This window comes from Crassostrea angulata, chromosome 2 (genome assembly GCF_025612915.1).
Source record: "Crassostrea angulata isolate pt1a10 chromosome 2, ASM2561291v2, whole genome shotgun sequence".
Lineage (NCBI taxonomy): Eukaryota > Metazoa > Mollusca > Bivalvia > Ostreida > Ostreidae > Magallana > Magallana angulata.
In genome coordinates this window covers 79,704,782-79,720,912 of record NC_069112.1, presented here as the reverse complement: position 1 = coordinate 79,720,912, position 16,131 = coordinate 79,704,782, and the positions used below count along the sequence as shown (strand labels likewise).

The 16,131-nt window shown below is 36.2% G+C and overlaps 1 protein-coding gene across 3 annotated transcripts in view; it reads right to left on the bottom strand.

Annotated features, from left to right (window-relative positions):
• Positions 1-16,131, bottom strand: part of LOC128172887 (multidrug resistance-associated protein 1-like) — a 47,595-nt gene that overhangs the window by 4,281 nt on the left and 27,183 nt on the right. For 2 of the 3 annotated variants that reach the window (XM_052838598.1, XM_052838600.1), the window contains 11 exons: positions 15,241-15,408; positions 14,941-15,118; positions 13,037-13,069; positions 11,434-11,536; positions 9,137-9,416; positions 8,243-8,474; positions 7,697-8,007; positions 5,584-5,783; positions 4,977-5,100; positions 1,196-1,297; positions 836-982 (listed from right to left, as the gene is read on the bottom strand). In XM_052838598.1, coding sequence (XP_052694558.1) covers positions 836-982; positions 1,196-1,297; positions 4,977-5,100; positions 5,584-5,783; positions 7,697-8,007; positions 8,243-8,474; positions 9,137-9,416; positions 11,434-11,536; positions 13,037-13,069; positions 14,941-15,118; positions 15,241-15,408 — 1,878 coding nt within the window. The remainder of the gene's footprint in view (positions 1-835; positions 983-1,195; positions 1,298-4,976; positions 5,101-5,583; positions 5,784-7,696; positions 8,008-8,242; positions 8,475-9,136; positions 9,417-11,433; positions 11,537-13,036; positions 13,070-14,940; positions 15,119-15,240; positions 15,409-16,131) is intronic. The other variant, XM_052838599.1, reaches the window with a different exon arrangement.

Here is a 16,131-nt window from a genome sequence, read left to right as displayed (position 1 = left end):
GATGTTAACCCCTGAGGTCTCACACTAATCTATTAAAACTTCCCAAGTGGGATCTCACATTGATCTATCTCACCTTTTCTCCCCCTGAGATCTCACACTGATCTATCTCACCTGTTCTCCCCCTGAGATCTCACACTGACCTTTCTCACCTTTTCTCCCCCTGAGATCTCACACTGACCTTTCTCACCTTTTCTCCCCCTGAGATATCACACCGACCTATCTCACCTTTTCTCCCCCTGAGATCTCACATTGACCTGTCTCACCTTTTCTCCCCCTGAGATATCACACCGACCTATCTCACCTTTTCTCCCCCTGAGATCTCACACCGACCTTTCTCGCCTTTTCTCCCCACGAGATCTCACATTGACCCCACCTCACCTTTTCTCCCCCTGAGATCTCACACCAACCTATCTCACCTTTTCTCCCCCTGAAATCTCACACTGACCTATCTCACCTTTTCTCCCCCTGAGATCTCACACTGATCTATCTCACCTTTTCTCCCCCTGAGATCTCACACTGATCTATCTCACCTTTTCTCCCCCATGAGATCTCACACTGATCTATCTCACCTTTTCTCCCCCTGAGATCTCACACCGACCTATCTCACCTTTTCTCCCCCTGAGATATCACACCGACCTATCTCACCTTTTCTCCCCCTGAGATCTCACATTGACCTGTCTCACCTTTTCTCCCCCTGAGATATCACACCGACCTATCTCACCTTTTCTCCCCCTGAGATCTCACACTGACCTGTCTCACCTTTTCTCCCCCTGAGATATCACACTGACCTATCACACCTGTTCTCCCCCTGAGATATCACACCGACCTATCTCACCTTTTCTCCCCCTGAGATCTCACAGTCCAGTCCTCTCAGAACCAGGTCCAGCCCCTGGCGGTACCGCGTGGTGTACGACTTGAACACCAGCCGGCCCACTTCCGGCCACGACAGAGGCGGACGACTCCCGGGCTCAATCCACTCAGCCTGATAAATAAAAAAAATAGTCAATATTGTCAAAATATCCGTTTTGTTTATACAATTTTCAAAAAAAATAATTTTTGAGTTAGTTGATATGAAGAATAAAATGGACAGCGAATTATAAGAATTTATAAGAATTATAAGAAACAACTGAACCTATGTAAATTGAAGCAAGAATTTTAAATAAAAAAGTTCCATAATGGAAGACTGTCACTTTACCTCTGGCGCAAGCCTAGTGTATTCCTCCGCTCTCTCCGCCGACACAATGTTCATTTCCATCTCACTGACTGACTGTACTACTAGATTAAGGGCAATCACAACCTGTACACACAGACGGACAATTCGATATATTAAATCAATACAAGAACTACAAATATGGTAGACAATGCGAGTGATTCAATACAAAAAATCCATAACAGTCTTCACGAAAACTTTTAAAACTTAGTGGACAACATGATCAGTGATCATTTAATTTAAAGGTCTTTTTCTCTAAAAACATTTACGTTCAAGAAACATTAAAAGTCGCTTTTAGGAAAATATGCATAAAGTAAAAGTAAAAAGACATATAATTTAATTCTGGTTGTAACGCGGTATTTGATTGGATAGAAAATTCAATTAAATTTGTATAACCTGGTTTGCACGTCACAAGACACGTAACAATACACCAACGTCAAAAACGTACTAATCTGCTTGACGTTGCGTTTGAATTTTGAACAGATTAATATCATTTTTAAAAGTAAAACGAACTCAATTTGTATTGCAAATTACAGAAAATTAGATTATAAGAAATGAACTCAATATCTATCCAAGTTATACTTGAATAACCTGGGTTGGAGCAATTTACGGTTTTTTATATATAGATTATTACATGGCAATTTTTATATCGCATCCTATATTAGCCCGATGTCGCTGTATATCAGCCCGAGAGCCGTCAGGCTCGAGGGCTGATATACCGCGACCGAGGGCTAATATAGGATGCGATATATGAATTGCCATGTTATGATTTTTATATCGTATACTTATAGAAAATATTAAAGAAACAATAAAAGAACACCATGTGATGAATGATTATTGTTTACAAATCGCTCCGTGTCTAAATATTCGATCTCTGATAAACTCCATGAAATTTTTGCGCCAGCTGTTTGTATACTAGGTTGACGTCAACGTAACTTTTTGACGTCATACTCGGGGATCAGAGTTGAACGACGCATACCGAACTCTACGTCATAATAGCCGATGATTAACGGAAAGGGGTGTGATATAACATCCGAAGATTGCCGGAGAGGGGTGTGATATAAATCTTTTCTCGCATTATCACCGGTGTGAGATCGGTTTGTCCGGTGTGAGACAGCAGTGTGAGATTTTTCTGTCTTACACTGTGTATTACTACGCCGTTTTAAAACATAAACAAACGTTGTTTACTGTAGGGAAATGCAAAATGGTGCATTGAGATTATCTATTTAGTAATTGTGTTGCTTAGTTAATTACAATTTTTTATATTTTTAATTAAAAAAACTGTCGTATGCTCTCATTTTGACTTGCACTATTTGAAGCACGCGGAAGGATAAACCGAAAGTAATCTTTTTGAACGTCATAACAGAAAGTTGTCAAACATCATTTTTAAGGTAATATAATGCGAGAAAAATAATCATTCATTATATACTCGTGTGGGATAGTGAAATTCCACCTCGGGGCCAAGATTCACGGTCTAGGACTCGGCAAAGCCTCGTCCTAGACCGTGAATCTTGTCCCCTCGGTGGAATTTCACTATCCCACACTCGTAATAATGAATGATTCTATTAATATCATATACCTAGTAGTGTATCAGCCCTGATATACGTGTTTTGGACTAGGTGAAACAGCAACCGGAAGCTAGGGCTGTATCGCCCTCGGGGCTGATATTTCTCTGTCTCAGCCCGTCGTCAAGGGGGTGTATTACCCTCAAATTTGAAATCGATAATTTCCATATATATCTGCTTTAAATTAAGACTAGTTTGTGAAAAAACGATAGAATTACGAATATATAATACAAATTTTCACCTTACACGTCGGAATAATTTTATTTATCACCGAAAATCGAAAAATAATTATTCAAAAATAGCACCAAAGAGTGATGTGTATTCAAGTAAGGAGAGGTAACCTACACAACTTGTATTTAGAACAATAGCACGCTTTATTTAATATCAATCAACGTTTAAATTATGGAGGATATAGAGAAGGATGGAACGAGGCTTAATCTTAGAAAACCAGAGATTAGACTGTAAAAATTAAGGGGTTAAAGTAATGGACGCGCTTATGAACGTTCTCAAGTTTACAATTTTCTAGTTGCTATAACAGTATGGATCTTTATGAATGGAATCTGGCGGGAAACTTACGAAATCCCAGTGAAAAAATTTGACTCATAACGAAGCTGCGTAGGAGGGAAGTTTCTCTCTCGATAATTTTGAATTCTAGAAGATAGTGCTTCATTTCAGACGACAGACTCCCTTCTACTGTATTTCAAATGACGATGGTTTGTCAACAAAGTCCGACAACTCTTACAGTTTTAACACATATAAAAAGAAATAAAAACGAACAAGTTTTGTAAATCCGAAAAAAATCTATAGCTTCTTCATGATAAATTATATTCCTTATTTGGAATTTAAATTTGAATTTAAGTCTTTGATTTTAGATATATGATATAAACAACATCACACTTTTGTTTTGATCTCGTCCCTGGTATCAGCCCTTGGATGGTATCACTTCCATCATACGCAACTTCGTAATGAGTCAATATATATCACAATATATATCACACCCCTAGGGTTTATATCATATACCTAGTAGTGTATCAGCCCTGATATACGTGTTTTAGACTAGGTGAGACAGCAACCGAAAGCTAGGGCTGTATCGCCCTCGGGGCTGATATTTCTCTGTCTCAGCCCGTCGTCAAGGGGGTGTATTGCCCTCAAATTTGAAATCGATAATTTCCATATATATCTGCTTTAAATTAAGACTAGTTTGTGAAATAACGATAGAATTACGAATATATAATACAAATTTTCACCTTACACGTCGGAATAATTTTATTTATCACCGAAAATTGAAAAATAATAATTCAAAAATAGCGCCAAAGAGTGATGTGTATTCAAGTAAGGAGAGGTAACCTACACAACTGTAGTGTATTTAGAACAATAGCACGCTTTATTTAATATCAATCAACGTTTAAATTATGGAGGATATAGAGAAGGATGGAACGAGACTTAATCTTAGAAAACCAGAGATTAGACTGTAGGAATTAAGGGGTTAAAGTAATGGACGCGCTTACATGTATGAACGTTCTCAAACAACTTTCTAGTTGCTATAACAGTATGGATCTTTATGAATGGATTTTAACACATATAAAAAGAAATAAAAACGAACAAGTTTTGTAAATCCGAAAAAAAATTATAGCTTCTTCATGATACATTATATTCCTTATTTGGAATTTGAATTTGAATTGAAGTCTTTGATTTTAGATATATGATATAAACAACATCACACTTTTGTTTTGATCTCGGCCCTGGTATCAGCCCTCGGATGGTATCAGCCAAAGCCCTTCGGGCTTGGGCCGATACCAACCGCTCGGGCTGATACCAGGGCCGAGATCAAAACAAAAGTGTGATATTCTATATATATCACACCCCTAGGCGAATTTTCTGCTTATATCGCACAGGGCGGAAAGCGGTATATTTTCTATAAGAATACGATATAATCCGATTCGCGGATTAAAAAGCGTAAATTTCCCCAATTCAGGTTATACTCGTATAACTTGGGTAGACACTGAGTTCATTTCTTAACTATCGATAAAAAGAAATATTTTACCGAGTGACTTTAAAATTATGACTTATTATCAGTAATTTGAAAGCTTATAATCATAATTCCCACTTGTTCATTTCATGATTTTATTATTTTACTTTTCTCAGTTTTATGATTTTGATAGTTTTTCACAATTTCAGTACTTTGGTTGTAATTTTCCCACCTGTAACGAATACGTCAAAGAAAGACCTATCCCGGCCCCGGAAAGGGTGTCTGAAAACACGGAGAAGAGGGCGGCCGCCAGAACCAAGAAATTGGCCAATAGTTCTAGCCGTATACCGATCCACCTACAAGGTAAAGAGATGCCGTACATGTTTGTTACATAAAATGTAGTTTTATCCATAACTTTATCATCTGGCAATGTCTGATGATACCAATAGTATTATTTTAAATCATAAGTTGGTTTTGCTAAACTTTCTCAACAATGAGGCTGTGTTTGCGACGTTGAAGGACGGTGAGCAAATGTCTACTCTCTCTGTCTGTCTGTTTGTCTGTCTTTTTTCTCTCTCTCTCAACTCTATTTTCTACATTCCTAGTCTGTTCTCTCTCTCTCTCTCTCTCTCTCTCTGTCTGTTTGACTCTCTCTCTTTCTCTCTCCCTCTCTCTCTGTCTGTCTGTATGTCTTTGTCTCTCTCTCTGTCTGTCTGTCTGTCTGTAACCTGTCTCTCTCTGTCTGTCTTTGTTTTGTCTGTCTGTCTGCCTCTCTCTCTCTCTCTCTCTCTCTCTCTCTCTCTCTCTCTGTTTGAAGTGTTATACTGATTACTACTCACCATGACGCTGTGTTGGCGGCGTGGTAGAACGTCGAGTTGATGTCCACTCGGGCCTGGGACTCGGTGATGAACCTGTCCACGGCTCTATAGGCGCGGATACAGCTGGCGCCGGTTATAGACTCACTGAAGTGGTTGTACACCGGGGACCGGGTCACGCCCTCGATACGCTTCAGTTGTCTGGCCGTGGGAAGGTAATATCTCTAAATAGAGACAGTTAAACCATCATTGTCTGGGCCATGGGAATTTAAAAGTTACAAATACCTCTAAATATAGAGTAAAACCTACGGCATTCAGGCCATAGGAAGGTAATACCTTTAAATAATGACAATTCAAACCTTCAGTTATACGGCCGTGAGAAGGTAATACCTCCAAAAGACACAATTTAAACCCTCAGTTGTCTGGCCGTGAGAAGGTAATACCTCCAAATAGACACAATTTAAACTTTCAGTTAAATACGGCCGTGGCGAGGTAATACCTTTAAATAGACACTATTTAAACCTTCATTGTTTGCCTGAGAGAAGGTAATACCTCTAAATAGAGACAGTTAAACCTTCAGTTGTAAGGTCGTTGGAAGGTAATACCTCTAAATAGAGACAATTTAAACCCTCAGTTGTCTGGCCGTAAGACGGTAATACCTTTAAATAGAGACTGTTAAACCTTTAGTTGTAAGGTCGATGGAAGGTAATGCACAATTTAAACCTTCAGTTATACGGCTGTGAGAAGGTAATACCTCCAAATAGACACAATTTAAACCCTCAGTTGTCTGGCCGTAAGACGGTAATACCTTTAAATAGAGACTGTTAAACCTTCAGTTGTAAGGCGATGGAAGGTAATGCACAATTTAAACCTTCAGTTATACGGCCGTGAGAAGGTAATACCTCAAATAGACACAATTTAAACCCTCAGTTGTCTGGCCGTAAGAAGGTAATACCTTTAAATAGAGACTGTTAAACCTTCAGTTGTAGGGTCGATGGAAGGTAATGCACAATTTAAACCTTCAGTTATACGGCCGTGAGAAGGTAATACCTCAAATAGACACAATTTAAACCCTCAGTTGTCTGGCCGTAAGAAGGTAATACCTCTAAATAGAGACAATTCAAACCTTCAGTTGTAAGGTCGATGGAAGGTAATACACAATTTAAACCTTCATTGTCTGGCCGTGGGAAGGCAGAGACGAGAATTCAACAGTTCTCATCATTGTAATCATGGGGTAAACATATCTTACCAATATAACGATGTACGGGGAAACCATGGGCAATACTGTATACAGAGAGATGTTCGCCCCCGTTTTATTTTCGCTCTTTACGCCCTCGTTGTCAGCGGACGAATTTAAAATGGGCGAATTCCAATGTTTCAAATTATCTCTCTTACAACACAACTGTGTCTGGGCGCATTTAAGACAGGGCGAAACTGACGGTGTAGAAGAGCGAAAATTACACGGGGCGAAAATAACCCTGTAAACAGTAAACAGTTCCCACCGATATATGGATGTAGAGTAAACAAATATGATATCAACAAACAATACAACAATAAAACTACATAGAGGGAAGTAATCCAGTCGCAACTTCTCGGATCTTTTCGGCAGGCTCGGAAAACACCTCGAATGTATTAACATTACCGGATGTTAGAATTTTATACAAAATGGAGTCGCTTAATTCCCATTAAAATAAGTATCGGCTAGACAGGCGTGTGTGTCGCCTCTGTGATATATGTTAGTGTTCATCATTGACTTTAATGAAGTCTATCTCACATCTCAACAGATCGTAAACTGTGATGTATTTAAAGTAATACACGGTTAAAGCGAACATGCTTATAATGAATTGGCGCTAACAGCGTAGTGAATTTCTTTCCCCCAGGACTCTATTACATGTTGAAAACTTGACGGATATAACGAGTTACGCTTATAGCGAAGTTACATTGCCATCCCTAGGACTTTGTTATAAGCTTGTTTTAATGTATATCATTTTTTATAAAAAAAAAAAAAAAAAAAGGAGGAGGGGGGGTGTATCATGGACGCCTATGTAATACATTTGAGGTGTTTGTTTTTTCTGAGCCTGTCGGAAAGGCCCGAGAATTTACACGAGGAATCAACATTTCAAACTAAGGATCTCACCAACATAATGAAGTAGAGGACTCCTACGGGGACTATGGCGATCATGAACGCCGGTGTATTAACGGATATGACGACCAAAATCACGAGCAGAGTAGACAGCATGATGGCCCACAACCGGAAGGTGCGCGGCACGCGGTCGTCAAGGATGTCGATGTCGCTGGAGAAACGGTTCATGATCCGACCGACGGGGGTCGTATCAAAAAACGCCATGGGGGAACAAAAAATACAAAACAGCATGGAGGAATGGAGAGATCCGGAGGCGTTGATGAGTCGGGTCAGTCCCAAGTAAGCAAACATGAAGAGGAAAATCCCTAAAAATAGAACCAGGGAGCGAATACTGAAAACCATCCAAAATCGTCTAAAGAATACTTTACAATAACAAAAACGTTTATTTGTTGAAAAAAATATATAGCATACATAGATAGAAAATTTACCAAACTAGCATATACCGTATATAGATTTCATATATGAAAAAGTTTTTTAAATGTTTGCTTTTATTTATGTATTTAAACTCTATCTAATATAAGTCTGCCGTAAGTGTTCCACCTTGAAGGACTCCCAGTATTGTGTAGATGATGAGATAGTAGTACTTCCGGTCCGCGTATTCCTGTGTATTGACGAGTGTCTGGTTCTTTATGACGTCATCTTCCGTCCAAAAAGTGAGCCAGAAATTACTGAAGGCGTTCAACCCTTGGAATAAGAGGACGAACAGCATAGACAGGAATGATCCGACCACGCCCATCGCCTTGATATAAGTGATTATCACCGATAGCTTCACCTGTACGTGATATGAATAAATTTAAATAAATTATAACAGGGTAAGCCCATCGCCTTGATATAAGTAATTATCACCGATAGCTTCACCTGTAGGTGATATGAATAAATTTAGATAAATTATAACAGGGTACGCCCATTGCTTTGATATATGTAATTATCACCGATAGCTTCACCTGTACGTGATATGAATAAATTTAAATGAATTATAACAGTGTACGCCCTTTGCTTTGATATATGTAATTATCACCGATAGCGTCACCTGTACGTGATATGAATATATTTAAATAAACTATATCAGACCACGCCCATCGCCACGATATGCATAATTATCACCGATAGCTTAACCTGTAATAGATATGAATAAATTTAAATACAAATGTGGTCGATTAAAATAAATATGGGTGTGGCGTACATCCCATGTTACATTCGTGGATATCATTTGTTTGATTTTCCGAAAAAAATCTCCGAATCGATTTTAAATGTTATGCAAAACCATGACTAGTGGTTTTGTTAATACGATTACAGTGTATATTCTATTGAAATGAACTCCAATGAACATGTAGAGTACATTGTATCAACTCAGCAATGAAATTAACAAACATTGCATTTAATGAAAACTGTAGAAACTACAGTAGATTTCATAACAGGAAATCAATGAGTTACCGTTCCTTCCTGTGACGTTTCTTCCTGTATGAGTCGCCCCGTGTCTTCCTCTTCCTCCGCCCCCGCGTCATACGGCAGGATCCGCCCCTCAGACAGAGAGCGATGAAGCTTCTGAAGAGAGTTGACTTTGTCGTGCGTAGACAAGCGTCTGGCTGAGTTTGATCGATGGAGGAGTCCAGATGACTCGTTTTCGGAACTGCTTTCTGACACCGGATGTAGGTATGACATTCTTCGACCGGATGGGATTGAAAAACGAGATTTCCGACGGGTTGACATTTTTCTGTAAAAGAGACATAAGATATTCACTACAACAAAAATGTGCACCAATATAGTATAACAATTTATGCAGGATATATATATTTATAAGATATAATGATTTATTTTTGCGATCAAGTTATAAATCTGCCAAGAATATCACAGAGGAGAAATTTAAGAAATAGCTTGCGGAAAGAATTTTTCAATACGTTTTTAGCGAACCTCGCAAAATTTTCCCGCACGCTAGAAAAAGTTGTTTTTGGGTAATTACCGTCTTCCTTGGAAAACGGTATAAAGAGTTGAAATAATTTACAGTCTCCGGACTGTGCACTTCCTCTCCTTTGTGACTGGTAGAAAATACATGATGTGAAAATTTACATTTATTTCATTGGTTGATATACTGTTCGGCACAAGGGAGATAATTTTCTGATGATTGATTTTACGTACGACTTAACAATTTTTGCAGATTTCAAATCATAAGGTAGTACGAAACAGATCAGCTGAATTTTTCCTAAAATTCAATTTTTCAGACTTTTTTATATATTTTTCTTTGCAATGAAATCTTTTAATGCTTAAAATTTTGAAAACAATCGAACCTCAAAATGTTTTCCCACATCGCCCCACACCTATCATGGAATCTCCTTTCAGTGGAGTGTAAAATGAAATAGTCATTGTTATAATTTTCTATGCCATTAAGTTTTTTTTTCGAGATATTACAAATATTTGTGCTGCTAATTCAACAGGAGACCTTCTTGTTACTTAAAAATACTGAAATAAATTATAACTTGTAACTTAAGATAATTTCTCATGCGATATAATGTAAAACTAGCGCTTGTGAATACTCTTTTAAGACGAAAATTTGCAGCACTTAATGGTATCTAAAAAGAAAATGTTTCATTCAAATGTGAATAAAATTTAACAGTATGACTGTCATGACCCTGTAATTAAAATATATCAACATAAAGAAAATTTAACCATTGGTTTTAGATTAATTAAGGTTTAAGGATGTTTGACGGAGGTATAAATTGATAAAAATCCTAGATTACGTCATCATTTTTGACCTTTGACCTGTTGATATGATCTTGAAATTTGTTTTACATAAAGCCTAAACACTGGTGGTGGTTGTGTCCAAATTTCAGGTCTTTACTTTGAAAAGAACACAAGTTACGCATTTTTAAATGATATAAGGCTAAATTGCACAAAAATCATTTGAACACCATCCGTTTCAAAATTATCGGAATACGTTGTATCCTAAAATTTGGCCTTTAGTAATTGATGGGTATGATTTATATTTTTTTCTTAAGATAATGGACTGTAACAAATTTTTACATAATATTAAGTCATTATTTTGTGTATTTGAGAAAATATTTCAAATAAGTAATTTCAGGGGTGTTTTGCACTGCCTTAAAAAGTGAGAAAACGAAAGAACAATAAAAATGGCTCTTAGTGAAATTCAGGCTTTCATTTTTCTGTTAACTAGTTGAAAGCAATATTCTTTAGCATCTCTTGAAATAATTTGTCCTTTTTTTGTTTTGATTATACAAAAACCAATAACATTTGATACGGTATGGCTAATATCAGTAAACAAGTTTGTATATTAGATACGGTGAAACTAATATCAGTAAAAATTAATGATACTAAATGCAGTTGTATTAACTTTGATTTTACTGCAGTGATACAACCCTTCCTAAGGTCTCTTTTTACCTACTACAGTCGATTTCAAATAAATAACACGCTGTAAATAATTTTCAATTTTAAGCACGCACGCTAATGCATGGAGAAGAAGGCGACATTTATATAAAAAAATTGATAAAATTGTCTTTGATATCTTATTGCTGTTAAGAGTTTGCTCTAAAGACGGTAAGCTTTTTTTAAAAAGCTTAACTTGTTAAACAGACGTTGTTATTGCCCCTACTCAGAGGCGATTTTAACAGAGCGAGTGCTCGCCAAAATTTGTGTTGCGAGTATACAGAATTTTGGCGAGAACTTGCGAGCACCGCTCTGTTGAACACGCCTCGGATGATACAGGTGTGTTGTTATACCTGGCGCTTTGTCGGCGGGTTAATACGTCACTGTCGTCTGCTGACAGGCCGTAGTCCGACACACACTCCAGCTGTTCCCACATGTCGTCCTTTATCCGGGCAACTGAAACGTAGACAAAAAAGTTAGACATATACCTTCATCGGAGAGAATGTGGTCATTTGAAAAAAAAAAATGGACAACGAAATTAGACACAGTACCCTCATCAAAGGGAATGTGGCTATAGCTAGGAGAAAACGTAGACAATCAAGTTTGAGTATCTTTATCAGAGAGAACGTTCTCATTATAGAAAACGTTGACAATGAAATTAGACAGAGTATTTAAATTGGACAGAATGTGATCATTGGAGAAAACTAAGTTAAACAAGTTACACAGGTACCCTTATCAGAGAGAAATTGGAGAAAAAAAACCCTAATCATTACTGTGAAATCATTAGATTTCATGGTGGCTAAATTTTCGTGGAATTCGTGGGTACCTCTCATCCACGAATTAACATCCTCCACGAATTAATAAATTAGGGTAATAAAGTCATATTTCCTTTGTAGGCTTAAGAGGATACACGAAATTATGTCCCCACGAACCTGTAAAATTTAAGCAATCCACGAAAATTGGCCCCCACGAAATTTAATGATTCCACAGTATCAGAAAACATCATCAAACAAGTAAACCAGCGAAACATCTTCAGAGAATGAGGTCATTGGATAAAAAACAATCACAGTCAGAAAACATCATCTTTATTATGAAACGTGTACCATTATTAGATAAGGAATAAGGAATCATTCTTTGAGTATTATGAGGTGATAATTTCGGTCGGGGCGTGATCAAATCCAATAAAGCCTGAAGGGCTTTATGATAGATAATTTCGGTCGGGGCGTGATCAAATCTAATAAATCCCGAAGGGCTATATGATAGATTTGATCACGCCCCGACCGAAATTATCACCTCATAATATTCAAAGAATGATTCCTTATATTTATATGATTTTAAGCCATCGTACGATTCAATATTTAGATATAAATAAGCGAACCCCGCTGGTGCCTCAATTTGGCGTCATTTGTATTATGGGTTATATAGTACAAAATCGATACGTAGTGTTATCACAGGCAAAGACACTGGAAAATGTAAATATAGGAAAATGTCGATCATCATCACAGAATAATGTCAGTAGAAAAAAAATCATTATCAAAGAGAATGTCAACGTCAGAGGAAAAAAAATCAAACCCAGGAAAGATTATTAGTTTTATCACACAAGTCAGATGGAGTACTCCAGATGAAAGTGTCACCCCCACTCTCATAACTAATATTTATTAAACATAAGATTACCCCTATTTGGAAAGTGGAATTTGATTATAATCAACTCTACTTTGCAGTTACTCTGGCGAACGAGACTAGAGTTCAATATTGCTTGGATCCATACAATTTCTCTGAGATATATCAATTACTGATACATTGTTTGATGGAATTTAAATTTCATACGGGAGTTTCTTTCAGAATTCTTGTCGGAAAAGTCCGAGAACTCATATAACAAAAAGTTTCAATGCATATAAGAAACAACATGCCATGCAAAATAACATATCTTTGAATATTATAATCGTTCGGGCATACCTTCACTTTTTTCTATGTCAACTATGTTCTCCCCTTTTAACAACAACAAAAAGTCCGTAAACAACTAAACAAATACATGATCTTGCTTTCACTGTAAACAAATACATGGTCTTACTTTCACTGTAAACAAAAACATGATCTTGCTTTCACTGTAAACAAATACATGGTCTTACTTTACCTGTAAACAAATACAAGGTCTTACTTTCACTGTAAACAAATACAAGGTCTTTCTTTCACTGTTAACAAATACAAGGTCTTACTTTCACTGTAAACAAATACATGGTCTTACTTTCATTGTAAACAAATACATGGTCTTACTTTCACTTTAAACATGGTCTTACTTTCACTGTAAACAAATACATGGTCTTACTTTCACTGTAAACAAATACAAGGTCTTACTTTACCTGTAAACAAATACAAGGTCTTACTTTACCTGTAAACAAATACATGATCTTACTTTCACTGTAAACAAATACATGATCTTACTTTACCTGTAAACAAATACAAGGTCTTCCTTTCACTGTAAACAAATACATGGTCTTACTTTCACTGTAAACAAATACATGGTCTTACTTTCACTGTTAACAAATACAAGGTCTTACTTTCACTGTAAACAAATACATGGTCTTACTTTCACTGTAAACAAATACATGGTCTTACTTTCACTTTAAACATGGTCTTACTTTCACTGTAAACAAATACATGATCTTACTTTCACTGTAAACATGGTCTTACTTTCACTGTAAACAAATACATGATCTTACTTTCACTGTAAACATGGTCTTACTTTCACTGTAAACAAATACATTATCTTACTTTCACTGTAAACATGGTCTTACTTTCACTGTAAACAAATACATGATCTTACTTTCACTGTAAACAAATACATGATCTTACTTTCACTGTAAACAAATACATGATCTTACTTTCACTGTAAACAAATACAAGGTCTTACTTTCACTGTAAACAAATACATTATCTTACTTTACCTGTAAACAAATACATGATCTTACTTTCACTATAAACAAATACATGATCTTACTTTCACTGTAAACAAATACATGATCTTACTTTCACGGTAAACAAATACATGATCTTACTTTCACTGTAAACAAATACATGATCTTACTTTCACTGTAAACAAATACAAGGTCTTTCTTTCACTGTAAACAAACACAAGGTCTTACTTTCACTGTAAATAAATATATATCTTACTTTCACTGTAAACAAATACATGATCTTTCTTTCACTGTTAACAAATACAAGGTCTTACTTTCACTGTAAACAAATACATGGTCTTACTGTCACTGTAAACAAATACATGGTCTTACTTTCACTTTAAACATGGTCTTACTTTCACTGTAAACAAATACATGATCTTACTTTCACTGTAAACATGGTCTTACTTTCACTGTAAACAAATACATTATCTTACTTTCACTGTGAACATGGTCTTACTTTCACTGTAAACAAATACATGATCTTACTTTCACTGTAAACAAATACATGATCTTACTTTCACTGTAAACAAATACATTATATTACGTTCACTGTAAACAAATACATGATCTTACTTTCACTGTAAACATGGTCTTACTTTCATTGTAAACAAATACATGATCTTACATTCACTGTAAACAAATACATGATCTTACTTTCACTGTAAACAAATACAAGGTCTTACTTTCACTGTAAACAAATACATTATCTTACTTTCACTGTAAACATGGTCTTACTTTCACTGTAAACAAATACATTATCTTACTTTCACTGTAAACATGGTCTTACTTTCACTGTTAACAAATACATTATCTTACTTTCACTGTAAACAATTACATGATCTTACTTTCACTGTAAACAAATACATTATATTACTTTCACTGTAAACAAATACATGATCTTACTTTCACTGTCCTCTTCATCCTCCTGTAGTAGGTAGGCCTCCAAAAATTGTGAGAACGCCCCTTTTTCTTGCATCAGTTCCTCGTAGCTTCCAACTTCTGAGATGGTCCCGTTGTCCATTACGACAATCAGATCCACTTTCGGCAGCCAATGGACGCCGTGCGTCACGAGGATGCGTGTCTGTAATAAGAAATTACTTTCTTTCCTTATCTAATAATTCAGATTTAAACAATAAACTATCTGATGAATTAAATATACCAATTTAATTATCAGATGAACCGTGCAATCATCGAAGTTATCACCTTATGACGTAGTAATCCTTCTGGACCAATCACTTCCTTAAAGAGAGTTTTGCCCACGTGACTGTCAACAGCCGATAAAGGGTCGTCCAAAAGGTACACATCAGAGTTGCTGTAAACCGCCCGAGCCAGACTGATCCTTTGCTTTTGGCCGCCGCTGACGTTTATTCCCTGAATATTAAAAATACTAGTAGTTAGGTAATGTATGGTGTTTGCTATAGTATCCTAAATATAAAGACGAATTGATTATTGATTTTCATTAAATTAAATTCTGATTGCAACGCAATTTCTGATTGGCTTATTTTAACATGCTTTATATCGTATAAAGAATGCTGCCTTCCCACAGTAAAACTAAAGTTAAAAAAAGTGTCAATCCGCCTTTTGTTACGTTCAAATTTTGAACAAATTGATGCCATTTTAAAGGTAAAGTTTTTATCTACAACTTATTACAAATATTTAGATTTGAAGCAATGAATTCAGTATGTATTAGTTTTACAAGATATAAACTGGTTTGGGACAGTTTACCTTTCTTAACTACCAGCTTCTCTGTCTATAAAGCGTTTACTGCCCAAATCCATTTTAAACTGTGTAAACAAATAAGTATTGAATTCATTTCTTGATTGCAAACAGAACCCCAACTTTAAATCAAAGGCCTGAAGGGCCACAATGGCGTCGAGTTGAAGTTAATTTGAAGAGTAAAAACCTAAATAATTTTTTTAACAAGTGAAAAGCTGTCAATGTGACAGCTAACCGGGTTTTCTTTTTATATGCGAACTGTAACCATAATCCATGTCAACCCATATCCAGTGAAATAAAGTACCCCATATGCAATATTTTGCTAAAAAGACTTAGTTCAAAAGCTGATAATTTTTTCATAAATATTCAGAAATAAAA